The sequence below is a fragment of the Culicoides brevitarsis genome, chromosome 1 (assembly GCF_036172545.1).
Source record: "Culicoides brevitarsis isolate CSIRO-B50_1 chromosome 1, AGI_CSIRO_Cbre_v1, whole genome shotgun sequence".
Classification (NCBI taxonomy): Eukaryota; Metazoa; Arthropoda; class Insecta; order Diptera; family Ceratopogonidae; genus Culicoides; species Culicoides brevitarsis.
In genome coordinates, this window is record NC_087085.1 from 26393252 (window position 1) to 26419880 (window position 26629).

General features: G+C 29.8%; 5 protein-coding genes across 7 annotated transcripts; 2 read left to right on the forward strand and 3 right to left on the reverse strand.

The window, feature by feature from the left end:
- Nucleotides 1-231: 231 nt before the first annotated feature.
- On the reverse strand, nucleotides 232-1878 carry LOC134833661 (26S proteasome non-ATPase regulatory subunit 5). The gene is made up of 2 exons (XM_063848065.1): nucleotides 1635-1878; nucleotides 232-1575 (listed from the first exon to the last, which is right to left on the reverse strand). The coding sequence occupies exons 1-2, from the start codon at nucleotides 1808-1810 to the stop codon at nucleotides 270-272; spliced, it is 1482 nt and encodes a 493-aa protein (XP_063704135.1). The 5' UTR covers nucleotides 1811-1878; the 3' UTR covers nucleotides 232-269.
- A 3002-nt stretch (nucleotides 1879-4880) lies between these two features.
- Nucleotides 4881-5794, forward strand: LOC134827750 (large ribosomal subunit protein eL6). The gene has a single exon (XM_063840541.1). The coding sequence runs from the start codon at nucleotides 4931-4933 to the stop codon at nucleotides 5717-5719; it is 789 nt and encodes a 262-aa protein (XP_063696611.1). The 5' UTR covers nucleotides 4881-4930; the 3' UTR covers nucleotides 5720-5794.
- A 14-nt stretch (nucleotides 5795-5808) lies between these two features.
- LOC134827749 (glycine receptor subunit alpha-2) lies at nucleotides 5809-9594 on the reverse strand. The gene is made up of 10 exons (XM_063840540.1): nucleotides 9455-9594; nucleotides 9070-9199; nucleotides 8840-8912; nucleotides 7401-7472; nucleotides 7257-7339; nucleotides 6971-7197; nucleotides 6782-6916; nucleotides 6467-6728; nucleotides 6297-6405; nucleotides 5809-6227 (listed from the first exon to the last, which is right to left on the reverse strand). Exons 2-10 carry the CDS (start codon nucleotides 9141-9143, stop codon nucleotides 5949-5951), a joined length of 1314 nt encoding a protein of 437 aa, XP_063696610.1. The 5' UTR covers nucleotides 9144-9199; nucleotides 9455-9594; the 3' UTR covers nucleotides 5809-5948.
- Nucleotides 9595-13046: 3452 nt separating this feature from the next.
- On the forward strand, nucleotides 13047-14137 carry LOC134838395 (uncharacterized). The gene is made up of 3 exons (XM_063853915.1): nucleotides 13047-13260; nucleotides 13353-13547; nucleotides 13682-14137. The coding sequence occupies exons 1-3, from the start codon at nucleotides 13201-13203 to the stop codon at nucleotides 13847-13849; spliced, it is 423 nt and encodes a 140-aa protein (XP_063709985.1). The 5' UTR covers nucleotides 13047-13200; the 3' UTR covers nucleotides 13850-14137.
- A 1213-nt stretch (nucleotides 14138-15350) lies between these two features.
- On the reverse strand, nucleotides 15351-24246 carry LOC134838016 (tetraspanin-9). 3 transcript variants are annotated; one of them, XM_063853450.1, is made up of 6 exons: nucleotides 24119-24246; nucleotides 16764-16909; nucleotides 16503-16694; nucleotides 16098-16444; nucleotides 15909-16023; nucleotides 15351-15833 (listed from the first exon to the last, which is right to left on the reverse strand). In XM_063853450.1, exons 2-6 carry the CDS (start codon nucleotides 16824-16826, stop codon nucleotides 15693-15695), a joined length of 858 nt encoding a protein of 285 aa, XP_063709520.1. In that variant the 5' UTR covers nucleotides 16827-16909; nucleotides 24119-24246; the 3' UTR covers nucleotides 15351-15692. The 3 variants fall into 3 exon arrangements, with proteins under 3 accessions (XP_063709520.1, XP_063709519.1, XP_063709521.1); XM_063853449.1 differs by having other exon boundaries at nucleotides 24110-24246; XM_063853451.1 differs by lacking the exon at nucleotides 24119-24246 and adding an exon at nucleotides 23704-23798.
- Between the last annotated feature and the right edge of the window lie 2383 nt (nucleotides 24247-26629).

A 26629-nucleotide genomic window follows, 5' to 3' on the forward strand; every position in this document is an offset into this window, starting at 1 on the left:
AAAAGTTATTCTATTGCTAATATTTAACTCTTATTAATTATATTAAGAAGGAGAAAAAAATTTAAAATTGCGCTATAATGTCTAAAGTTTTGAAGAAAAAAAAAATGCTAATTATGGAGATGCAAATAATGTTAAAGAATAAACGAAACTATATAAAAAAAATAAATAAAATTGCGTATTTGAGGAGGAAATATTATTATTAAAGTAATAAACATGTAATAATAAGATCAAAGTGTTTTTATTCTTAAATATCGAAAAAAATACAAAAATTATTGTGCCCCTTCAACTGCCACTTCTGTCATGCCTCGCACGAAAAAGGCTCCTTCACTCACGTAACTCTTCAACTGCACCAAAATTCTCGGCGGAAACACATTTGACTCGGCCAGCAAACAAATAATTTCATATTTTACAATTTTGAGGTCTTTATCGGACTCGGTGCTGCGATCCAATAGGTATTCAATCAATCCGCCGGTCTTGTTCAAACGTTCGTGTCCCCATTTGACGTGACACAACGTTTTGAGTAACGAATACGAGGCTCCCTTGATATCGGGAAAGGGGTTCTGGATGTACTTAAAGACAAACTGCAAGCTTTGGTCGTTTTGCGATACAATTTTGTACCACGACTCGGTGATGCAGGCAACTTGATTGTCATTTTCCTCCGGGTTTGTGTAGAAAACGTTATCTAAACACTCCAAAATGCGAATTTTCAGGTCTGTGGGTAGATTTTGGATATTCGCGCCCATGTCATGAAGCGTTTGTTTCATCTGCGGACCAAAAGTGTTCTCCAAAAATATCTTTCCCGTACGCGATCGTGCCAAAACTCCCAACGTATCCAAGGCTGTGGGAAGAATCGTGTAGTCCAGCGATATCACGAGACATTCAAATAACGCAAAAATCACTTGCGGAAATTGCTCGAATACCTTTTCCGGGTATTTTGTGGCAATTCTCGCGTAAAATTTCATCAAACCGGGAATCACAAAGTTACTTAGCGGGTTTTGACTGATTTGTTCAATTTCTTTCAGCAGTTTCGTGAAAACTCCCTTGTTTTCCAAATAAAGCAAGCCATGGTCATTTTCTGCCAGTTCCGATAAAATCTCGATCATGTTCAGCTGGAACAGGATATCAGTGGATTCCAAATCAGCAACAGCTTTTTCCAAGACCCCGTCCATGTGATTCAATCGATCGGCAGAAACTTTGGCTATTTTGACGGCAATTTCGTACGAACGGCATTTGACACTGGCTTCGGCATCGAGAGTTCCCAAGAAACGACTCATCACAGTTGAGATATCCAAAAATTGGGGAAGTAATTGCACGAGAATCGGGATGCACGGCAACGAAACATTCAATTCTTCGGATTTTAGGCAGTCGATGAGCGAAATGACGAGATTCACATCTTTGATGCCATTTGGACAATTCCTTAGGATGCGAGAGATTTCGACACAGCCAAGTGCTTGAACTTTGGGATTGTGATGAGTTAGAGCAGAACCAAGTAAATTCGTGTTCTGAATGGATTTTTCCAGTTCCAAGTTACTCATGCAAATTGCAAGAACGTCACATGCGAGAGTTGAGTCCTCACTGAAGGAAAATTTGAGTTTAATGAAAGATTTTTATGAAAAAATGAAGAAATAATTTACCTGTTGGTCTCATTAAGACATTCGAAGAGATTTTTCGAGGATAAGACTTGGTCGTAAATTGCTGCATCATCCTTGCCCTTTGTAATTAGGTGCGATTTTAGTTCGTTCAGAGCCGTTGTTCGTCTGTCAACGATCTCGAGGCTCTTCAAGTGTTCCGTGCACCATTCTTCGCCCATTTTGTGGTAATATTTGCTGTGATAATTCAATGAAAATCGATAAAATACTTAAAATTTCACAATATCAACAATCCAAAATAAATATGTAATTTAATGTGTGATATGTGACATGGGTTAATAATTTTTGAAATTATAATTTTTATTAAAAGCGTTATGTTTTTCAGGCATGTGTTTTTTTATCACATATAAAATAATGATTGATATTTTGATTTTAGGCATAAATAATTAATAATGTCGCATTTTTATGATATTTTGATTTTAATAGATTTTTTGAATAAGTTGATTGAACAAATAAAAGTCAAAACTTTAAATTAAAAAAACGTTCAAATCTTATACAATTTTAATTTCACAAAATAAAAATTTAAAAAAAAATAAAAATTTGGTCACGTAAAAATTTTTTCATCAATTTTCGATCGATTTTAATGCTAAAAGTGAATAATTAGTCATTCTTAAGATGATTTCAGGCTTAAAATTGAATAAATATTCGTTCTAAAGAGTAAAAATGGTTGTTAATATTTTATTTGGAGCCTCAGATCTGTCAAAAATCAGTTGAAAATTAAAAAGAAATTGAAAAATTATAGGCTGTATAATTTAAACATTTAAAATTTAATTTGATCGATTTTAATGCTAAAAGTGAATAATAATTGGATATCTTAAGATGATTTCAAGCTTAAAATTGAATAAATATTCGTTCTAAAGAGTAAAAATGGTTGTTAACATTTTATTTGGAGCCTTAGATCTGTCAAAAATCAGTTGAAAATTGAAAAGAAATTGAAAAATTATAGGCTGTATAAAATAGTTTTTCTCATTTTTACTTGTTTCGATATTTTTGACTAACTTAGAGAGAGGAACCAAAAAACTTTTGTATGCACAAGTTTGACAGAAGAACTATAAACGAAAACATACCGGACTTTTTGTCCTACCGTTAACATGACGCAGAATATAACCAAATCACCTAATTACCTATAAAATAAGTCAAAATTGCCCGAGCTTTTTTTTTTTAAATTAAATGTCTTTTAAGTTACCTAATTATCTAATATTTTTCTTCAAATTTAGCGTTTTGTTGGTCTGTGATCGTCTGTTGTTCCTCAATCGAATTGCTTATTGGGAATGTGCCACGTTTTTTCGTCACTTTTGCTTCGTCTCTACCTAAAACAACACAAAAAAGCATTAAAATTGCAAAATTTAAGCCCTAATACCGAAAATAAAGCCTAAAAACAAATTCAATCGTGAAAAATTGTGTGAAAACTCTACCAAAATGAATCAGAAAGCGACAATAACTGTTTTTGGAATAACTATGGAGGAGGCAAAGCAAATTTTAAGTGTCTTGGAATCTGTTGAAATCACACATGAGGAGAGCATCGTTGAACCCGATGGAGTAATAAACCATCATATTTTGGCAATCAAGCGGTCTGAAGCCCCGACAAGTGAACACGTTGATTCCGCTGGTGATGATTTCCTCGAAGGCGAGTCTGACGAGTCAAATTCAACAGTCATCAGTGAGGATCAAGGACAATCTTTGTCAGGCGAATCATACTGTGTTATGGAAGTCTTGGATGTCTATGAATATAATTCTCACTTCGAAGAAGAGGACGAGAAAATCACCATGACTGTGAAGGGCATCACAATGGAGACCGCCAAGCTGATGGTTCAGTGGGTAGGCGATGTAAAAATCGTAAAAGATACGAGTTTCGAGGACGATATAGACACGATGTGCCATCACCTTTTGGGCATCAAAATGACTGAGAGCACACCGAGATTGAAGAAGAAAGCTCCTCCTGCAGTAGACGTCGTCAAGGGTCATCAAGCCACCATCTCAATCGCTGGCATTGGATTAGAAAGTGCAAAAAGAGTCCTGGATGCCTTTGGAATTGTTTTGCAAAAAGTGACGAGCGTAATGGAAAGTGATGGTATCTACTGCCATACCATTGTTGCAGAGAAATTCGCCCTGGAAAATGTCGTTTTGAAAGACAAAAAAGCCGATTTTCCAACAATTCGAGCTGCTGTTGGGAATCCATCGTTGTGCAGCAGTGCAGAAATAGAAAAATTGATTGAATACGATCCCGTCATCGATGAAAATGCTAACGATGAAGATGAGGATTAAGGATCCAACAATGAATTAAGCACTTCGTGATCCCAAATTGTTCCTTTATTAATTTTAAGAAAACTGTATTAATGAAAAATGTATCCTTGAAATTGAATTGAATACATTACCTTGATTTTGACTTTTGATTACTCTAATGTCTTTTCTTGATACCTGAAATTTTAACCTCATGGAAGCTCCTTGGGATCATATGATGGCCTGGAAGCTCGAAAAGATCTAATTCAACGCCTTGAAAGCTTCTGAAAGACTGTATTCTGTCTTATTTCGACTTCTTAGATGATTTTTGGGATCTAACTTCAACTCTTGGAAGCAGGTTGTGATCTAATATTGTCTTTTATGCGCCTAAAAAGAGACAAAAAGTAAGTAATTCCGGCGTTATGGAGCTCCTTAAGAGATTTCTATGAGCAATTCTTACCTTGAATAGAGAGTTCAGGGGTTCCAAGATCCAATTTTTGGTCTCTTAGAAGCTCCTCTTGAACCAATTTGGCATAGCCTTGTCTAAAAAAGCTTTTAAATTGAAAATTTCAACCTCCTAAATATCCAAAATTGTACATTTCGAGCTTCCAATTAGACTTTGTCGAGTTTTTGGAGTGAAAATTAGAGAAATTTAGCCCTTTGGAGCTTTGAAAGGTTTAAAAAAAGGCCACGTTGGATCTTGAATAGCTCCCAACCCATCACAATTTAGCCAAAAAAGCTCTCAAGACCCTGTTAATAAACCCCCAACGGTCAAATTATTTCAAATACATATGAGTCGAATGAAATTGATAAAATTCGTTTCATGCTAATTCAATCATTACATCCACTGAGACGAATGAAAGTGATAAAGCAGCGCCACCTAGCAGCGTAGTGGCGGATATTGGAACTAAAATGAGACGGTTGAAAATGATAAAAAATTGCCATTTTCTAATTCAAAAGACAAGTTTGGCGTCTGTCATTTTGACGTTGACGTCTGTCAAATTCCTCGTGTTTCTCTTTCTTTTCATTCAAGTGATTCGTCGGAGAGGACGTGTTAAAGCATGGCACCGACTAATGTAGCTAAAAAACCAGCGGCCAAGGGCCAAAAATCGTCGAAACATCGCCACAACAACAGCGAATTGAGCAGCGGAGTCACCCGTTGGTCCCGCGCCGACCAATATCGTCGCAAGTGCTTGTATCGCTTCAAAAACGCCAAGCCCAAGAAGGTGGAGAAACCAAAAGTCGCCATTACTGTTGTGAAGAAAATCGGTGGTGCCAAGAATGGAGGTGAACGCGTTGTTTTGCTGAAGAAAAACAAGGCCAACTATCCCGTCAAGGCTGGTGTCGTCAAGCGTACATCCCACAACTACTTCAAGAAGCATACCCGCTACACTCGCAAGAACTTGACACCCGGACGTGTTTTGATTTTGCTCGCGGGCCGTCATCAAGGCAAACGTGTAGTGTTGTTGAAGGTCTTGTCGTCGGGCTTGTTGCTCGTCAATGGACCCTTCTGCTTGAACACTTGCCCCTTGCGTCGCATCTCGCAACGTTATGTGATCGCAACGCGCACCAAGGTTGACTTGACGGGCTTCAAGGTGCCCGAGCACATCAACGACAACTACTTCAAGCGCCCCAAGAAGACCCAGACAAAACGTACCGAAGGCGACATCTTTGCCAAGAAGGAGGAGAAATACGTGCCGTCAGAGCAACGCAAAAAGGATCAAGTTGAGGTTGACAAAGCATTGAAGGCCTGCATCAAGAAACACAAGGAGGGTTTGTTGCTCCAGCGATACCTCAAATCCCAATTTGCATTGAAGAGCAACCAATATCCACACCGCATGCTCTTCTAAAGGAAATTTATCTAATTGAATATTGTAAGAGAAATATTTTGTGAAATAAACACGAACGGAATTTCCAAAATAAAAGTGAGTTTTTGTGTCCCTATAAATTATATAATTAACTCTTCTCTATCTCTTTATTTGCAATTAATTACCTAAAATAAGTATTTACTCGTAAAACCTTAGTGAATAGTGACTAGATTAAAATCTAAAATTTTTCGCGAACGACTTTGATGGTCTCTTAGATGTACTCCCAGAACATGATCCAGTAGATGACGTTCAGCAAAGTGAATAAAAACGGGAAAAACGCTCGCGAAAAGCGATCAATGTTGACGGCGCGTCCCAATCGGATCTGGGCAGGCGTCAATTTGCCCGACAAACAGGGTGGCTTGGGGGGTGGCGGAATCGTTTGTGTCAGGATTATCGTGTTCTCTGGCAGCGTTGCTTTCGATGAGAGTTGCCGAAAAGCCGGATGCGGACTTTCGATTGAGTTTTCGCGCGATCGATCACGTCGAATTGTCTGTAAAAAGTGAAAATTTATTAATTTTAGGCTTCAAAGTTGTCGTTTTAAGGCGAAAAAATGACTCACAGTTCGATTGTTCTTCTCAGGTTTGATGTCTTTTGGTGCCTTAGGGACCGGATTGTCTCCCAAAACGATGTTAACTAAGCAATATTCCATCAGTGCCATAAACACAAAGCTAAAAAATAATTTTAAAATGTTTTTTTTTTCAAGAAATTTTAGTTTAGGCTCCTACTTACATTGTACAAACGGACATAAAAGCATCAACAGCCTTCAGATAAGACACCGGAGGTAAACTTGCTTGTGATTTGGCATGTTGTGTCGACAATGTTAGCAGCGATGTGACTCCTAGAGTGACTCGAGCGGGAGCTGCCTCTGGCTTTATCCAAAATGAGACCCATGACATGATGACAATGAGACACGTTGGCACATACGTGTGGAACAAATAATAGCCCAAGCGACGTTTTAGCACAAAAACCACCTCCAAACATGTAAAATTGCCTAAAAATCAGAATTTTAGTGAAAAATCAAGGAAAATGTAGGAAAAAAATTACCCGTGGAATAAACTTGCGTACAATCGGCTGTGTAATTCTTAACTAAAGCTAATTGCGGTAATTCGATATGTTCGTCCACAACTAAAGGAACGTCGGGGTCCCATTGGAAAATCATGTCGTCAGTCGTGTGGCTCACTAAAAAAATACAAATCAATAAATTTATCCGGAAATCGCTTAGAAAATACTTACAACTTTCCATTTGTAATTTGCATTCTTGCGTATCGTGCGGATAAATGAGAAAATTCATCGCACACGAAAGTCTCAGCGTTAATTTGACCATGTAGAGAATCGTTTTGTCCTTGTAAAGCCACATGTAATGATTCGGAATTGTCATTGTTTGGAAGGTAACGGCTTTGGCATTTTTGAAAAATGAGTCTGGGCGCCACATGTTCTTCAACCACTCCACTTCTAGTAATCTAAGAAACAAAATTTTAATTATATTTTTTTAGGATAATTTAAGGAAAAGTAAACTGACCTATATTCGGACGTCATGTTTTCAGGCAATCGAAGCCTGTGATCTTTCCATGTTTGTGCAAAAAATATGTCAGCGGCATATGTCTAGGAGAGAGAAGGAAGAAAACTTAGAAAAGCGTTAAAAGGAAATTTTTTTATGTTTTACCATAGAAGTTTCGTCAATACTATCTAACCCCATAACGGTAACGTGAAAAAATACGGTTGTAGCTGCACCATCCTGTGAATAAGAAAAATTAATTTTAATATAAAAAAATATTTAAGGAACTTTAAGGAATTTGTAATAAAAAAAAATTAAAATGAAAGAATAGGCAAGCTTTTAAAACTTCAGAAATTTTTTTTATTGGATTTTGAGTTAATTTTTCAATGTAAATAATAATAATGAGTATTTTTTTAATTATTTAAAAAAAATAATTGTCAATACCTAGATTGATAAGATAAAATATCTTCAATTCAATATTTTTTTAATTTAATAAAAATTATTATTCGGTTCTTTAACAAAATAAATTTTTAATATTAAAGTTTTGTATGGTTTTTAAATTTTAAATATTAGAATTAAAATTTCATTAATTTGACTCAATAATTTTTAAGTTCAAATAAAATTAACTTAAATAAAAAGTATCTATGAAGTTTCTTGGGAATTTATAAATCAATAAAAATATTTAAATTAAAAAAAAATAAATTGGAAAAATTGAGGAATTTATAAAAATAAAAAATAATTAGAATTAGGTTTATTTATTGGTAAAAAAATTGGACCTATTGAAAATTTAAATAAACATTTATAAAAAAAATTATTGAATAAAAAATTAAAAATAAAATTAAATTATTAAATTAAAATTTAAAAAAAATGAATAAAAACATTAAAATATATCTGAGGTCTCTGAGAAAATTATAAATCCATAAAATTATTAAATTTAATTAAATCTAAGAATTTAATAATAAACAATTAATAAATAAAAATTTAAATTAATTTTTAAGCATCAAAAGTTAAAAGATTTTTGTGTAATTGAAAAATCTATAAGAATTTTTTGCAATATCTTTTTATTAAATTTATAAAAAAACGAAAGCATCTATGAAGTTTCTATGGAACTATCGACAAATAAGAAAAACATAAAGCATAAAAAAATTAAGCATCAACAATAATTAAAAGATCTTTGTGTTGAAAATGAATTATTTCTAAATGAAAATAAAATAAAGGCTTTGAGGATTTATATTTTTTTTTAACTTATTAATTATTATTTTATTTATAATTAAATTATTTAGTCCGTTAAAAATTTTAAATTTATAAAAAATTAAAATTTTAACTTTTCGATGGTCCAATAAAAGTCTCAATTAAACATTTAATAATTCATGAGAGAAACTTGGATATTCAATGTAAACCAATAAAGTTTTTAAAATTTAATTACAAAATTTAGAGTAAAAATCAAATAAATATGTACAAATTAATTAATTATGTGAAATAAATAACAGTAGTTAAAAAAATAAAGGACAAAATAAATTTTAATTTTAAATAAAAAAAAAAAATCTTATTAAATAAAAAAAAATAAATTGTCCACTTGCCACAAAAAATATTTTTTAAAAAAATACCTTTTTCGGAGGCCTCATTTTATCATATTGCTTCGGATCTTCCGGAAGGAGGTCATTGAATGTCAAGCTTGTACTGCATTATTTCCACACATTTGAAAAGGATTTTATTTTTCGGATAATGAGCAAAAAATCAAGCGATACATAAAAAAGATTAAAGAGAAGATCATTGAACCAAAAATATTTCCTTTTCGAGGACTCTTGTGCCGATCGAGGAGTGTTCAAGTACTCACCTATATTCCGCTAAAAGTTCACTAAAGCAAAATGTTGTAATAATTATTTGTAAGATGAAGGAACAGAAAATCATGTCGATGATTCTTATGTGAGATGTAAGTTGTACAGTATATGTTGATGTTTGATGAGCTAAAATTAGAAGAAGAGTGATTTTCCAATTTTTTTTTTGTACTAAAATTGTGTTGATGATACTCCAATTTAATTGGGTACTTGTAAAAAAGCTATAAATTGATTAGCAGTTTTTTCGTGGGGGTGAATATTTTTTTTAAAACTTTTAAGAAGTGGAATGTCCTTGTAATTATTTTTTTATTCACATTTTGCGCCAAATCACTTTGAATAATTTTTTAATTTTATTTTTCGCAATTATTTTTTTTTATTTTATACCTTTTGCTAAATAAAGTTCCACTTGTGATATTTCCACCTATGATTTATCTGAATGTCCATTTGTTAATTTTATTGCGCGTCTTCCGTTAATTCGTTCCACGTGGCTTGCTTCAACATTACAAAAAAATGTTTTTTTTAAAGCTCTACATTTTTTTTTAAAATTTTTATTTGTGTCTCTTTAAAATCAATTCCACAAATTTTCACTTTTATCCGTTTTTTTTTATTTTTTTTAGTTATTTACATTGCAACGACCGAATCCAAACTAAGCATAATTTTGATCTTGCCGCAGCTTAAATAGATTTTCAGCGGGAAAAGCACTTCAAAAAAAGTATTACAAAATGTACTTATCTAGAAAGAAGCGTAGTTATGCATGCACCAATTATATCCATGAAAAAGAAAGAAAAAATAGATCAAAATGAAGGAAAAGTGTTTGTCTCTGTGTATGTGTGTGGGGAATTTTTTAAACAGGACCAAATCATTACTATTCATCATCATATATCAATACGAGTGAAAAGCTGAGTAATCACTCTCGTCCTGTGTCGATGCCGCAACGCGGTGCGGTGGCATAAATAGCGATGAATGTTTATTTCTGTAGAACGACGATCAGAGACGACGTCGACGACGACAAATGAAGATGTCTAAGAGTTATCCACGCGTATGCTAAATGTCAAGCAAAGAGAGAGAGAGAGATAAGTATCCTCGAGTTCTGTTCATCATCATCGTCATCAACGATGTCGTCGACGTTGTCATAAATGATGAAAAATAAAGGGAAGAGGCTATAAGTTGATAATTATTGCAACAGTGGAGCCAAGTGAAAGTAGTCCGTTAATGCATGGCGAACGAGAACAAAAAGGGAAGCTGTGGTTTTTTGTCAAGCAGTGTAAAAAATCGTTTGAGGTAAAAACTGGGGTAAGTTAGTTAATTTTACCAAAGAATTCACATGAAGAATGGGAAGCTGTGGGATTTTTTGTATTCAAGCATTTTGTGTAATGCTCGATATAGACGATTTTTTAAAAAAAGGCACAAATTTTTACGTTTCTAAGGTAAAAACTGGCCAATAAGTTTTTTTAGTTTTTGTAATTTTTGTATGAATGTGCGACCAAAGAATTTGAAGCTTTTATATTTTTCCGGGCCATTTTAGTGAAAAGTCACATTTTGAAGAATTTTCGGGAATTACTGCGTCCCCGTTGCGAACTTGAGTCTATTTATGTTTTGTGAATGGAGACAGGATTTGCTTTTACTTTCACCCCATTTAGTGAAATGTATGGCATGTCAAAGAGATTTGTATTTTTTTCGAGTTTTGTGAATGAGAATGTGTTTTTTCACATTTTTTGTGACTTTTTGAAGGCTTTGAGAAGCCCACTTTGCTTTTGTTTGATATTTTTATTATAAAAGTGCGCCGCATGTAACTTAATATTAATGTTACATATGATAATTTAAAATTAAAAACAAAAAAATAAATAAATATAAAAATTGAAAAAAGTACTAAATTTTAATTAAAATGTTTGGAATTTTAATTTAATTAACTTGATTTTAATAATTATTTAAAATAATGTTTAATTATTTTTTTTAAATGAATTAATTTCTTCGTTCATTTTTTAGTGTATACTAAGTCTTCAATTTTTTTTAAATTTTGATATTGTAATTTTTTCATGTAAAATCGTAAAAATAAATTTTATTCGATTTATTTTTTTAAATAATTTAAAAAAAATTGGTATTTTGATTAAAATTTAATTAAAATTAAAAAAAATAATTTTAATTAAAAATAAAAAAATTATAATTTTGCAAAAAAAAAATCTTATTTTGGTAATTAATTATATTCGTCTCATTTTTATATTAAAATAAATATTTAATTATTAAAAAGTTAATAATAATTAATATAGGTAAAAATAAATTAATTAAAAAATTCCAAATATTATTCTTGAGTTTTATTTAATTAAAATTTTTTAAAAATTTAAAACTTTTTCTTAATTTTTTCTTTGTATTAAAATTATGTAACAAAACCTCCAAAAATATTTAAGTTACATCCTCTTCTTACATCAGCAGATGATGATTGTTGTAAAATTTGTAAAAAGAAGCTCTAATAATAAAGAAAATCCTACGCAATACCTAACAAAAAACAAGAAAGCATCCAGAAATAAATTTCTTACAAACTTTGTGTGGTTGAAACACGAAAAATATTGCAATAAAGTCCTTGAGTAATTTATACTATTCAAAGCAATTTTGGCGCAATATGATTTAATTTTACGTTTTTACGTGACCAAGCATCGAAACTCCTTAAAAAGGTTCATTCAACCTATTTATAGAAACAAAAATTTTAATAATTGTCTGCTCTTCATTCTGATGTAAAAATAACAAAAAGAAAGATAATAAAACCGCATCGTTGGTCATTTTTTCAGTCATAATACTTCAGTTGCAAGGTCATTGCAGACTTATAATTCAATCATCGTTTTGTTGTCGTCGTTGAATAAAAAAAAGACTTCACTTGTTCAACTATTTTTTTATCTTTTTTTAAAGTATTTAGCACTGCGCTGAATTTTTGCAAGCGCAAGCGACTTTGATATGTCTTGATGGATGTGTGTCGGCATGAGAGTTGTTTGTTGTTATTACCCCAGTTCTGTAGAATTTTAACGCATCGATGTCTGTGTATATTTTTGCAATAAAGTAAATAAATACAAGGAAAAAAATAAAAATAAGGGACCGAAGTTATGACATCATCAAAAAAGTTTTGGATCTCATTGGTCATACGCTTGGGTGAATGTTTTGGTAAACTAGTTCGGTTGTTACAAATTTAGGGGAGAATTTCAGTTTCTAGATTACTTTTCTAGTTGAATTTTATTTTTTTTTATTTTCAAGTCAATTTTCGTCAAGATTTTAATTTATTTATTTTTATTTTTTAACGAAAAAAAATTATTGATATATTATTTTTAATATCAAAAATTAAAATTCAAAATAAAAAATTAAAAAATCAAAATTAATTAATTAAATTTTAAAATTTATATTAATTTTAAATAAATAAATAAATTAATTAAAAATAATTAGATGGATTAAAAATAATATAAAATTCAGAATAAAATAAAAGTAAAAAAAAAATCAACTTTAAATTTAAATTAAAAATTTTATTAATTTTTCTTTAATTTCAAAATTGATTAAAAAATAATTAATTCAAAAAAATAATAATTTAAAAAATTAATAAATAAAATTTATAATTATTTCAAAAACCCAAACTTGTACATTTTTTAAAAATTAAATTAAATTAAAAATTAATGAAGAATTAAATTAATTATATCAAAATTATTCGCAACATATCAAAATACCGATGTTTTCTCGCAAGTTTGAAATAACCTAACAACAACCAGTTTTTATGTACATCCGATTCGGTATATGTTATGTTACCTTGTGTAGTATTCTACATGTCGCGACTAATATACTATTAAATAACACAACCACATCAGATCACGTACGCTATCGCACACACACCACCAAAATAAAATAAATAGAGTTACATAGCTATTGTTTGAAATTTCTACGACGTAAATGCCACACAGACAAGTCGTCGGGTCTGCAAGCGAGTCAGTCAGTAGTTAGCAGTGGTTCGTTGCGTATTGTCGAAACTCTCTTGTTGTGTTGTATTAAAATTATTTAATTACTTTTCAAGTTGCTTCGTGTGTCGAAAGTGAAAACACTTTTTGAATTCCCTCCCTAGAATACCACATTCCAGTGATAATTAATAAAAAAAAAACAAAATGGGCAAAACAGGCTCTTGCGGAATCACCACTTCGATCATCTTGAACACGTTGGTTTTGGTAAGCATTCCGCCATTTGTTACTTAACAACACCCAAAAAAAAAACAGTTTAACGACAAAAATAACAATTGAACGTCGTCTCTTTTGCGTAGGCTGGTGCACTTTGGTTGGTAATTAAGTCGGCCCAGTTGCGCGATCATGACAAACTCGTCAATCTCTTTCTGCCAAAAGTCCTCGATTTGTGGGCTTACGATGCCTTTGCTGCCTTCGGATCGGTAGCCATGATCCTCGTTGGCTTCGGTTATGCCACACTCTGCTTTTGCCGTGACACCTGCTTCAGTTATTTCGTAAGTCTTTACTTTTTTTATTTTTATTTACTTTCATCGAAACGAAAAAAAAATGTTTATATTTAAACAAAACATTTACGACTTCGTCAATTGCGTAATGCCATAATTATCGTTTATGTTTTACTTTTTTACAGCAACTGACGGTTTTGATTCTCTACACTTGCGTCTCGGTGTTCCTCTTGTGGCCCTTGTTGGTCGACTACGAACGTTTGGATCGCGTTTCGCGCGGCGAATCAGATGCCGTGGCCGAAACCATCGGAAAGTCTTTCAAGAATCTCTTCAACAACGCCCAGTCCGGATAAGCGGGAACACAAACGAAAATCGGATGACGCATTAAGAATAACAACCCATCGTGATTTCAACTCTATTTTTTGCTTTATATGTCTTTTACGTTACATCTTTTTTATACAGTTCGCGCACGTACTTTTATATATATGTACAACATACATAATGCCTATATACATAGATTTTAAGGAAGACAACAAACAAACAAAGAATCTCCTTAGTATTACGTTATTAAGAGAGAAGCAGAAGAATAAAAATATGAAGTAATTTTTTTTACCAAGAACAACTTGCTGTTTAAATTGTGAACAAGTGAGATTTTTTTTACTTTCGTTATCAGTTTTTCATGTGAGTTTAATCTTATATTTATGTTCTCAATGCATATTAGAGTCAAGATGGAAGTATATAAAAATAGAACATGATGACTCATAAATGTGATTTAGTGACATCGAAAAATGATGAATGGAAACCTTGAGTGTTTATCGTTTATTTTCGTGATTGAGAGGTCAAAAAATATTCGAAAAAGGTCAAATTTCATTAAATTTCTTCAAGAATGTGCAATTAATGATCAAAAAGTTTTGCCGAAAATTTGTTCATTTGAAAAAATTATTAAATGAATTAAATTAATTATTTTTCCAGAGAAAAAAAAATAATTAAAAGTTAAAGATTTTTATTTTTAGTATTTTTGTAAATATTTAAAAAACTCAAACCCTATTGAAAAAATAAAAAAAAAATGACGTAAGTATGCTTTAATTGAAATTTAGTTGAAAAAAAAAAATTAATCACGTGATCGATTGAAAATTTTTTAAAAGTCTTAAATTAATTTATTTAAAAATTATTTTTTTTTAATCCAAAATTAATAAATTAATTTAAAAAATAATTCTTTCAGTTTAAAATCAATTATTTAATTCAAAAATTATTTTTTTTTATTTATTGTTTTTATTGAAAACGTTAAAATTGAAGAAATTCGTAAATTTCTTCAATTTTAAAAATTTGAAAACTAAATTTTAATCAATGTTTTTAATTTTTTTAAATAGTTAAAACTTTAATTAGTTAAAATTTAATAAAAAATTCAGTTATTTTTTTTAATTAGGTATTTTATAATTAATCACTTTCAAACATTGTTTAAAATATTTTATAAATAATTATTTATTTTTTTTTACTGTCAAGCTATCAATTAAATTTATAATATGTGACAAAATACAAATAATTAAATTTATTTGCCTAAAATTGATAAGTTTAAATTAAAAATTAATTCAATTGAAGCCAAAAATTTATTTAATCGACGAAAACTGAATTAAATTCATATACTTTAAATTTAAAGAAACATTAAAATACAAAATCTACTCTAAGCAATTGCAAAAGTTGCTTGAAATAAGTACATACCTCGTTAAGAAATTCACCAACACTTGTGAATTTCATCTAAAGTCACTAAAAATAGTTCATCAGAGTTCAAAAAACGACGAAAAACATCTACAATTTTGTTCTCAAGACAATAAAACTCCGCATTTTAAGGTAGAATATCATGTTTAATTTATTGGTATAGTTCAAAATTTAGCATAGAATGGCCGAGAACTGTGATAAATTCGTGTGAAACGGAAATCTAAAATTGCTTACATCTAAATTTATTTATTTTTGTTTACTGGCTCATCGTTTTCTTGTTCTCACTTATACGATAATTCGGTAATTCATTAAAATTTATTAGTTATTGTCTTTAAATATAATTAATTAATATATTTTTTTGTCTTTTTTTTTAATAACTCGATAAATACTACGGAATGTTAAACATAATTTTTGGCACAAATTCTTTTCTTATCTTAACTAATCATCGTCGTCATCGGGGTTGAAAATTGTCGCGCGCACTCAATCGTCCATGTACGAGGTGGTGCGACTGTTCCTTTGTATGCTCGAATCCACCTGCGGGGAATACGATTTGTACGAATCGGACTTTTTCATGTGCTTTATCGTGCAAAAGAGGAGCATCGACGCAATTAATCCAAATAGCTAAAACAAGGATAGTGTAAGTTATGACAACAGGTGTGTTAATGACTTTTTTTTTCTGCATAAAATTATGTGTACCTGTAAACCTGCTATTCCCAGTGCGACCGAGCCAACAATGTGAATTCGTTGAAGGAAGAATTTGGTCAAGGCCTTTGAACAACTTTGTTCCCACCAGAGACTTGGATCTTTGGATCTGCGTGAGAAAATTCAACAGCATGAGGGTGTGAAATTGTCATTTTTTGATGAAAAAAATTAAAATTGTCTTACTTTGTGCAATCAACGTAACCAGCATCGTCTCCCGATCCATCCAAGTTCTCAAGTAATTTTGGTTTGCAACACGATTTTGGTACCCATCTCTCGCCAGGCCATGAACTGATGTCATACCAGTCCTCGTACGAGTGCACGCCGCAACACTTGAACTGCACTTGCAATTGATCGTAAATGACAGCAACTGATGGCGCAATTAAACTGCCACGGTCCGACACATTGTAGTGCTTTTCAATGCCGTACTTCAAGTCATTCGAAATTGTCCGCATAATGCCACCGCGGAACACGAAAGCAATTGATCCAATCAGGAATTCGCTCAAAAACAGAACTATCACTAAAGAAAAATACTAAGAAAATACAATTTTTAATTAAAATTCCAGGAAAAAGGTCAATTCCGGTACTTACAATAATAAGCAGACATCTCGACTGGAACCAACTTCCGCAACAACCGAAAAATGAGATAACTAAGCTAAGCACTCCGAAGGTCATCAACAGGCAATCTGCACTTAAACCGGCATTTTCGGGCAATAACGAGCCATATCCCTCATACGACAGCTTCAGCCATAGTCCGAGACCCAAAAAACAAGCGCCGCATAGCTAAAACATAAAAACCAAATTCAATTAGTCTCGTGATCATGAAACTGCATCGATGGTCATGTGACTTACCAATACAAGTATATTTAGCGAACAGAATGTCTTTCGAATGCAACAGTATCCAGTTTTTCCCATAATTCACGTTCTATTGGTAAAGTACGGCGTAATTGTATTGAAAATCTGCTGTAAATTGCCTTTGGTTTTTGTGTCTTCAGTATCTGCAAAACATTATTTTTATTACAAAGAAATAAAAAAATAATAATTGAGAAATTGTTGTAAAGTATTACATGAGAGCAAAGTGTATACATGAGAAAAAATCGTAAAATTAACGTGAAAAGTTGTCTCAAGTGTTGAAAGCATTTTCATCTAAAGTGCTTTTTCACAGAAATTATGGTCAATTTTTTTGTGAAATTATGGGAGAAGCTTTTAGCTTCTTACCCCATTTAAGACAAAATAAAATAAAATAAATTAAAAAAGGTAAAAAAAATATTTTTTAATTCAATAATTATTTAAGGTTTTTGGTAATTTTTATTATTTTAAAGTGAAAGCTAGAATTTGCTTAAAATTTAGCATTTTATTTGAAATTATGTGATCAAATTTAAGTATTTCACTTTTTGTCGCAAAAGGTAAGATTTTTAAAAAAGAAAAATTTTAATAAAATAAAAATAGTTGAATAAATTAATTTTAAAAATTAAATTTAATGGTCTTAAAAATAAAGCATCAAATTTTTGGTGTGACTTTTCAAAGGTATATCATGATATAAAAAATAATTTTAATAAAGTTATTTTAAAATTAAAGGAAAATTTAAAATTACCAAAATTTAAATTCAGCAAAAATTTAAATCAAAAATTTAAAATTTTTTTTTTTTAAATTTAAATAAAAAATTAAATTGAAAAAAAATAAATTAAATTTTTAAATAAATTTTATACTTTAATTCATACAACTTTAAATATATTTTTTTCATCCAGTTCAATTAAAATGTTAAATAAAATTTTTAAGCAAAAATTATTAAAATAAAAAATTAAATTAATTTATCTATGGGTTCAATATAAATTGATTTATAATGAAAAGATATAATTGTAAATAATTATTTTTTATTTTCATCCTGATTTTTTTCAATAACAATGAGCAAAATAGTTTGATAAAATAAATTAATTACCAAATTTTTCGTCTTTTTAATTTAAAAAAATATTTAAATTATTTATATCAATTTTCAAGCAGACAGACAAAAAACACTTCAAAAAACGATCTTCATACATCACATAATTCACATTTTTATATAAATAAATAAAAAAAAGCGGCGAAGAAGAGATGAATTTATTAAAAGTGCATGTAACACATGAATGATGATGTTACTACAACTGCCTTAATTTAATGGAAAAATCATGTTTATCGCGCTGTTTTTTATGTACTTTCACTAGATCTTCATCGGCTGCTGTTGTTATTTGTGTTATGTGGAAAAATTATTTCATTAATAAAATACCGGAAAGTCTCTCATGTTTTATACAAGTTTTCATCTCATCCAAAATCATCGAGTAGTCGTCGTTTCTACTTAGTAAGTATTATGCAATTCAATAAAAAAAGCCAAGTTTGTAATATATTCTCATCCATTTATCATCATTTCAGTCAGTTTCTGATTTCCCCTCCGCATCTCGCAGCACCGAAATAAATATGCTGATGAAACAATCGTGCACACCTTTAAATTGCAGTCAATTCAATGAGCAAGTGGGTAGGTTAGTGTTAGAATTTCGCTCATTTAAATAAATGTCTGCAGAGTTAATCCCCATTAATAGGGCAGCAGCGCGTTACCGACTCGGATGTACTTGTTAACACCTTAATTGATTTATGCTCCGAGTTTTGGTCAATTTTAGAGCTTTGCAATGTTTGTTTCGAATAAAATGTTTCGCCAGAAGACAGACAAAGACCAGGAAGCAGGCAAGAAACGAAGACAAAAGACGCGAAACTGGGTCAAGGCATTCTTTTCTCTCACAGTTTTTTTTTTAATCGATGCTGTTTTCCATGCACGTGCCGACAAAAAATTTGCAAAATTGCGTTTTTTACGTTTTTTTTAAGCGATTGACTGACAAAATATCGATTTACTTGCATCATTCTCATCACATCAACGCCAAATTTCGAAGAAGATGCACGAAACTCACAGAAAAAAACACAACGAGAAGCATTTTGATCTAAATTTTAATGATCTCAATTGGTCTGACCTTATCCACCTTTTGTCTGTTTCTCTGTACAACATTCATTTATTGTCGTTATATTATTTTGTCATGTCGTTTTATACGTCGCTCCACAGTAGTGCCGAGAGAAAGAAGCGAATATTATTCTATTCATTTATATTTAAAATGTAAATAAAATTGAATGTAGTTAACACACAACGACGACGACTCTTGATGAACGTTGACTCTTTTTTTCCGACTAAATGAAATTGTAAATAGTGGATTTAATAAATAAATAAAAAAAAATCGACGAGTTTCATGTCGACATGACGAGCTCGCGCTCCCCAAAGGCTAAAAAATGTGTTTTTAATGAAATGTGATGTATCAAAAGTATAACAAAGATTAATTTAAAACGATGTTAAATCAGTTCACTCGCTTTTGTTCGCCGATTGTTACAACAATGTTTGACAAGTGTTGTTGGAATCAATCAAACAAGAAAGAAAAACATCGATTTTATTGTTGTTTTGAGTCAAATAACAACCACTAAGTATACAACGAGAAGGAGGACTATGAACTTTTGACCTTTTATGTTTGTTTGTTTGTTTCGTCAAGGCTTCTTGAAATGTATATTTTTGTACTTTTTTTTTACTTTAGTATAAATGTTGATGATTTTTTTGCCTAAAGCGGTCTCGTGATGATCAGATATTGTAAAATTAAAGTCTTTAGAAGGTTTTTAATTTTTTTTTTAGTTTTTTAATTTTTAGCAGTTTGGCAAAATTTATGTAAATCACGTTTTTTTATTGTAAAAAAAAATTTTTAGAATTTTTTTCAACAATTTTATTTAATTTATGTTTTTGCTTATTTAATTATAATTTATTTATAATTACAATTATCATTTTTTTTTTATTATATATTGTAAAATTTTTGAAATTGGTAAAAATAAATTTTTTATTAAATATTTCATATATTGTAAAATTTTTGAAATTGGTAAAAATAAATTTTTTATTAAATATTTTGATAAAAAAGGAAAAATGCGACTGTCATTTTTCTAAATTGAAATTTTAATTATTTTTACTTTTTACAAAACTTTAGTTTAAGCCCTGAAATATTTTGATAAAAAAGGAAAAATGCGACTGTCATTTTTCTAAATTGAATTTTTAATTATTTTTACTAAATATTTAATTATATTTAAAATTATTATTATTGTAGTATATTTAAAATAAAAATAAAATAATTAATTTAAAAAACAGTGAATGGTTTTAAATTAAAAACCAAAACAATGGGTCTTAAAAATTGCAATTCAATTTTTTTTCAATAAAAAAAGTGCTAAAAATACCGTAAAAACGATCATTTTCCTCACAAAGCGACCTAATTTGAGAGATAAAAATTCAAAATTTTCATATTTTCACCTTAAAAATATTTTTTTTTTTAAATTTAATTAAAAACCAAAAATCTTTTAAATTTTTTTCTAAGTAAAAAACTACAAAGAAATGATTGTTCGACAGTTTCACAACGGCCTTGAAATTCCTAAAAATCATTTTTCGTGACAGCAAATTCTTTCCTGATCTTCAAACTCTGCTCGTGAGTTCTTGTCAACTGCGGGTCAACTGCCTCACCTTTCAATATTCTTTTTAAAAAAATATCCAATTCAAGGTAAATCTATGTCCATTACAAAAAATCACGTTCTTAAACTTTTTTCGTGATTTCGTAGCCACAGATTTATATTTTTAACCAAAAAAAAGTAATTTATTTTTACAAAGAAAGCCTTCCTGCTCGCATTAAGACAATATTGACCGTTAATAGTTCACACGTTCATTTGCGGTCCAAAAGTAGAATCAATTTCTGCGACCAGAAAATAAATCCAATTTACCAAAAAAAAAAAACAGATTACTCTTGATTGTTTCAAATTTGACAAAAACGTATAAAATTTAACAAGTTCGCTGTTTTGTAAATAATTATTCTATTACCAAGTTAATGTCTTTTTTTTGTTGTTGTTGTGTCTTGCAGCTCTTCAGTCAAGGTGAAGGTACTTGAAGGAAGGTGTGTGTAACGGTTCGAATCGTTGTTTATTTACTATTTACTCACGTCTTGTTATTACGGTGACGATTTCTTGGTCTTTTAACCACACAAATTCAAGCTTTCGTTTGCTCTTTTTTCGTTTATTCAATCATTAAAATGTGACTCTTCTTTCTTCAGTCATTATTATGGATTCGACTTTTTTTTTTGTTAAAAAAGAGCAAATTTACTGTTATTATTGTTACGATTATTTTATTTATTTTATTTCACTTTGGCTTGGACAAAAGACATTAAATTCACATTCACTCGTCGTTCGTCGTCGTCGTCGACTTCGACATCATTTGTTGTTGTTGCTGTTATGTGCAGAGCGATAGATAGAGGTGCACGTTGTCTAATAAATAACATAAAACTTGAGGTGAAGAGATCAACGAACTTTGATACCTTTTTATATGACTTTTCATTAAAAAATGAGATTTTTTTATTCGGTCGCTAATTATCTGACAACTTTTATTCATAAAAATTTTAATTCGTGCTGAAATTTGACGAAAATTTTGTTCTTGAGGCATTTTTTTGTTGCCACATGAGTTATCATGTTTCGTGAATCATTTCATTACCATTAGAAGGTATTTTGTGTTTTACAACATTTCAAATAAGGTTGTTACAAATTTATTTTTAATTTTTTTACTCACAATTTTTTTGTCAGAAATAAAAATAAAATAGGAGAAAAATTTTTTAAAATTAAAAAAAAATTGTGTAAAATTTAATTCAAAATTATTTTTTTTTTATAATTTTATTTATTTTTATTCAGAATTGATTTTTTTAATGGATTGAAGAAAATTTTGAGTTGAAAATAAAAAAGAGTTAATAAAAAAAAAATATATAGAATTTAAAATTTTATTCAATAATCAATTTTGTAAAAAATATTAAAAATTAAAATAAAATAAAATATTAATTTTAAAATAATTTAGATAATAATTTAAAATTCATGTTAAATATTAATTTTCATATTAAAAATTTTAAAATTTAATTAAAAAAATTATTTTTCATTTTGAATTTTTGACTTTGCCCCCATTATCAAAGGGACAAAAAGTTCAAAAAAAAAATTCGTTTTGCCTAATTTATAGAAAAAACATAATAATAGAGGGAGAGACAAAAAAAAAGAAAAAAAAGAAGACGAAGTGTGACTGTTAATAATACTTTTAATATAACACTAATAACGATTTCAACAGCGAGCATATAAAAAAAATAACAAAAACAAATCGTGAGAATATTTTGTTGTTATGCATGTATGGCAAATATACACTATCGGATGTGTTAGCTCATTCGAATTTGATGATGAGCCATATGGAAAAAGAGCGCAGAAGATGTAATGAACCAGATGGATATGCGTGTGTAACACAGAGGAGGAAGTGTCTCATTGCATTGTATCTGCCAGAGCTTTAAAGAGTTGTGTTAAAAAAAAGAAAGAAAATAAAAATAAAACGTGAATGTTTTTTAGCATTTTCTTTGAATTCTGAACATGACTTGTCGCTAGTCGATGTTGTTGTTCTTTTTGTATGCAAGTAAGTAGATAACATGACCATTAATGTTTGTAGCTCATTAAATTCCTTAGATAGGGACAAGATTAATGACTTTTAAATGGAATCGTTGTGGTTTGATAGATTTTTAATGAACTATCGATGGACTTAATGTGAGAAAATAAGACAAGAGAGAGAAAAAATCTGTATTTGAATTTTCTGAAGCTCTTTTAAGTTTTTTTTTTGCCCATTGGTCATTTTCAGACTGACTCAGCTTTTTTGTTTATTTCGTCTGAATAATTTATTAGCAAAAATTTAGTAGTTCTGTCAGCTAAAATTTGTAAAATGGAGCAACATTTTTTGCTTTCTAATCGAATTTTCAGTAGTTAGACAGTAAAAATAATTATTCTGCAAGTAATAGAAGTTTTTTGCTTTAACAAAAAATTTCATAATCTTATAAAGTGCCGACATTTATTGATTTTTTGAAGTACTTAGTACTTACTTGACATATTTCAGACGATAATTTAAGAGATCTCTTATGAATTTTTGCTTATTTTGCAAAAAGTTACTGGTCGATTGAGTGTATTTATACATTTTTTTCAAGAGTAATTTTGGTTCTTTCAAATAAATTTGAGGTAAAATGGCAGAATTTAACGAATTTCTTTAATTTCATTTTTTTTATTGTATATTCATCAATTTATGTTTTTTTTTATTTAAATGGGAATATGTAATTTTATGTCATTAAAAATAAAAAAAAATTAAAAACTTGATAAAAAAATTTTTTTCAATGAAATTGTCTTAAAAAGCATAAAAACATAAATTAGATAATTACTATTTTAAACATTTAAAATTATTTAATTTTATAAAAAAACAAAAATTATAAAAAACAACTTTTTCTAAGAATTGCATATTTTTGAATCTTATAAAATTTTTAAAACTTTTTTGAAATTTATTTAAATTCTAAAAATTAATTTAAAAATTGAAACTTCAATATTTAGAGTGAAACTTTTAAATTATTTTTGCAACATAAATCTGATCTAATTTTTTCCTCAATTTTTCTTTGTTTCATTTCACGTCATTTCCTGTCAACTTTGTAGTTGAACGACCCATTTAACCAAAGCAACTAACTGCGTTACGAAGAAAAACAATTCGACGCACGATCACCGGTGGTCACATCGTTCTTTCATCGCGTCGAACGTGGCTTGAAACAACAACCGCACAAGAAAGTCGTGCGCAAATAAAATCTTGCTCAAAGTCATTTTTAATAAATTTGGTAAAAACTAAGAGATCGAGATGATTGATAATATTTACCAAATTTGTATCAAATTTAACGTTAAATAGGTTAATCTTTGTAGGTATTACTCATCATCTGCTTTTACTATTTATTATTATTTTACTGTCAGATTTAGACAAACCTTGCTTTTTTTGATCTTATTAATTTTTTTTCTATGACACGATTTTTCTTTATTTTAATTTTATTTTTTTTATTAATTAAGTTATTAAATAAATATTTCTTTTCTTATCCGCTTATTATTACCAACACACAAACCAATTAAAATATTTATTTATTAAATTATTTTCTCTTTTTTTCTTCTTTTTCTATCACTTTTTTATATTTTATTCAGTGATAATCATATAAATTTCTTTCATTGTTCACTTTTTTTTTATTTAATAAAATTATAAAAAAAAATGCTCGTTATAAAAATAATCAAATCACCTTTTTCACCTTCGCGTATCTTTTATCAGCACATCATGCACTTTTTTCATTCAAATTATTATTTATTATTATCTAAAAAAAATATGAAGAGAGTCTCGATCGTTCGCGCCGCGCTTTCTGAACTGATCACCGTGACTATCACTCGCGTACTGAATAACTTAGCTTAGAATAAACAATAATTTTTTTTCCACATTCAAAGCCAGTTTCTTTCTTTCGCAGATGATCGCGCTGTGGATGTATTTGTGTGGAAATGTAATTCACTCAAATATAATAGCAGCGGAGTGTAATTGAAAGCGCAATTGTACGAGCACGAAAATGATTTTTTTTTATTTATTACATGAATGACGACGATGAGAGGGGCTTTGCATTTGTTTGAAAGAACCTACCTTATCGTTAATTATGTTGTCGAATGTCGACAAATTTTTTTTCGCATGTGAGAGATGATGAGGAAGAAATAATCGTTAAGAACTTTTTTGTTTTGTTTTTTTGTAACAAACATTCAGTTAGAGTGTGGGATGATGTTAATAAGAAGTTAATGGGCAATTGAGTAGGAAATGCACACGTTGCCAAATAATGCTTAAAATTACCGTTATTAATTAAAATTAATTTACATAATTTTTTTTCTTGTTGTGAAAGAGTTTTGATCTTAATCTAGAATTTTTTTTCGAGAGATGAGAAAGGGCATAATTATTTGTTGAGCAACAAAAAATTAGTAATTAACAGCAGTGACTGATTAAATTGTAATTTTAAAAAAATATGGAAATATGCTGAAGAATTAAAAAAATAAAAAGAATATAATTTTAAATCATCATGAGGATTAAACTTGGAAAACTATACGATAGGAAAACCGCTTAAAAATTTTTCACTTTTTACTTAATTTTTTTTTTTTTCTGTTTTAGATGATCAAGTGCAGTGGCGGGCTGGAAAAAAAAATCGGCCCTGGCATTATATATTTTCAACGGCCCATTTCATGATTTTTAAGGATATTTCGAAAATTAAGCCCAAAAATTCATACATTTTGCTAAAGATCGAAGCGGCTTACCGCTCTTTCTTCCAGATTCCTTTCCCTCGGGGTTTGCCGATAATCGAGTTTTTTGCGAAGATCGTCAACAACGACGTTACTCCAATGGATTTAGGGCCGCTTGCAAAAGTGATGCACAGGATTCGAAATAGTTGACACTCTTTTGCCCACTAGAAATTTTCCCTGCGCTCCCAATGGCCTGTCCGCCTCTGATTTAATAATATAAATTCAAAACATGAAAAAAATAATTTTTAAAATTCTAAAAAAATTTGAAAAAAATATAAAAAAGTAAAAATAATAAAAAAAAAACAAAAAAAAATTAAATTAAATTAAAAAATATTTAAAAAAAAAATAATTAACCGATTAACCGGTAATTAACCGATTAACCGATAATTTTTTGAGTAGCGGTCATATGGCGCCACCTAGCGGTGGGTTTTGGAACTTACTCGACGCCATCTAGTGATTAATAGCGGCACATTGGACTTTGAATAGCAAATTGACCGTTGAACGTCTCTCAGAATCACGTGTGTTGTTGTTTTCATTGATTTTGACCTCTATTTTCTCGCAGCCTTCCTTGTATGCATTGTTTCCAGAGCTTCACAGCACTTGCACAAGCCTTTTTCAAGTTGTCCTTGAGTGTTTGACAACAGAAAAATGTCGTCTGCAAACAAAGAAGACCATTCTGTCAATAAAAACATTAATTAATTTTTGAATTTTTCGATGTTTTAATCGAAAAGACAAAAACAGTCGAATCATTTCTTAATTTTATTTTTTTTTAAGATTTTTCATTGAATAATGTTTTATCCGTTTTCCCTATTTAAAGCGAATTATTTAAAAAAAAAATTAAAATATCTTCAAAATAATCCTTCTTTCGCACTGTCATCAATTTTTAATAACATCAAGCAACGATCCCTTTTTATTACAAACAATTACCCATCTTTGTTACAAATCACGACAACGTTGTGCAAAAATATTTAAGCGCCACTTGAATAAAAATTTCCTGTTGCACCCTAATATTTTCTTCGTTGCACTTGATGCACTTCTACCTCCGTGAGAATTAAAATTGCACCAAAAGACAAAAATTTAGGGAATTTAAACGATTGCCACTTGAACTTCCATTGTACAACGCGTACAAATAATGCTGAGTTTCAATAAAATGCACTCAAGTGGCCCACTTAAGTATTTTAGGTACAATAAAAGGTGCACACTTTTTTATCATATTATTTTTTTTTTCAAGTAACCGGTAAATGCTTAATTTGATGTTAATTACCCGAGAATTAGGGCACTTGAGAAACGCAGGATTGATTTGGTAAATATTGGTTTTTCATGACACCAAGTATTAAAGTATCGATCAATTAGAGGGCAATTTTGGGATTGATTGAGAGTTTCTCTAATTGTTCATTCATTGAATAGTTTAGAATTTTTAAGTGGGTAAAATAATTAAGTTAGAACGTAATTTGGTGGGAAAATGTTACGTAAGAAATTTACATGGATTGAAT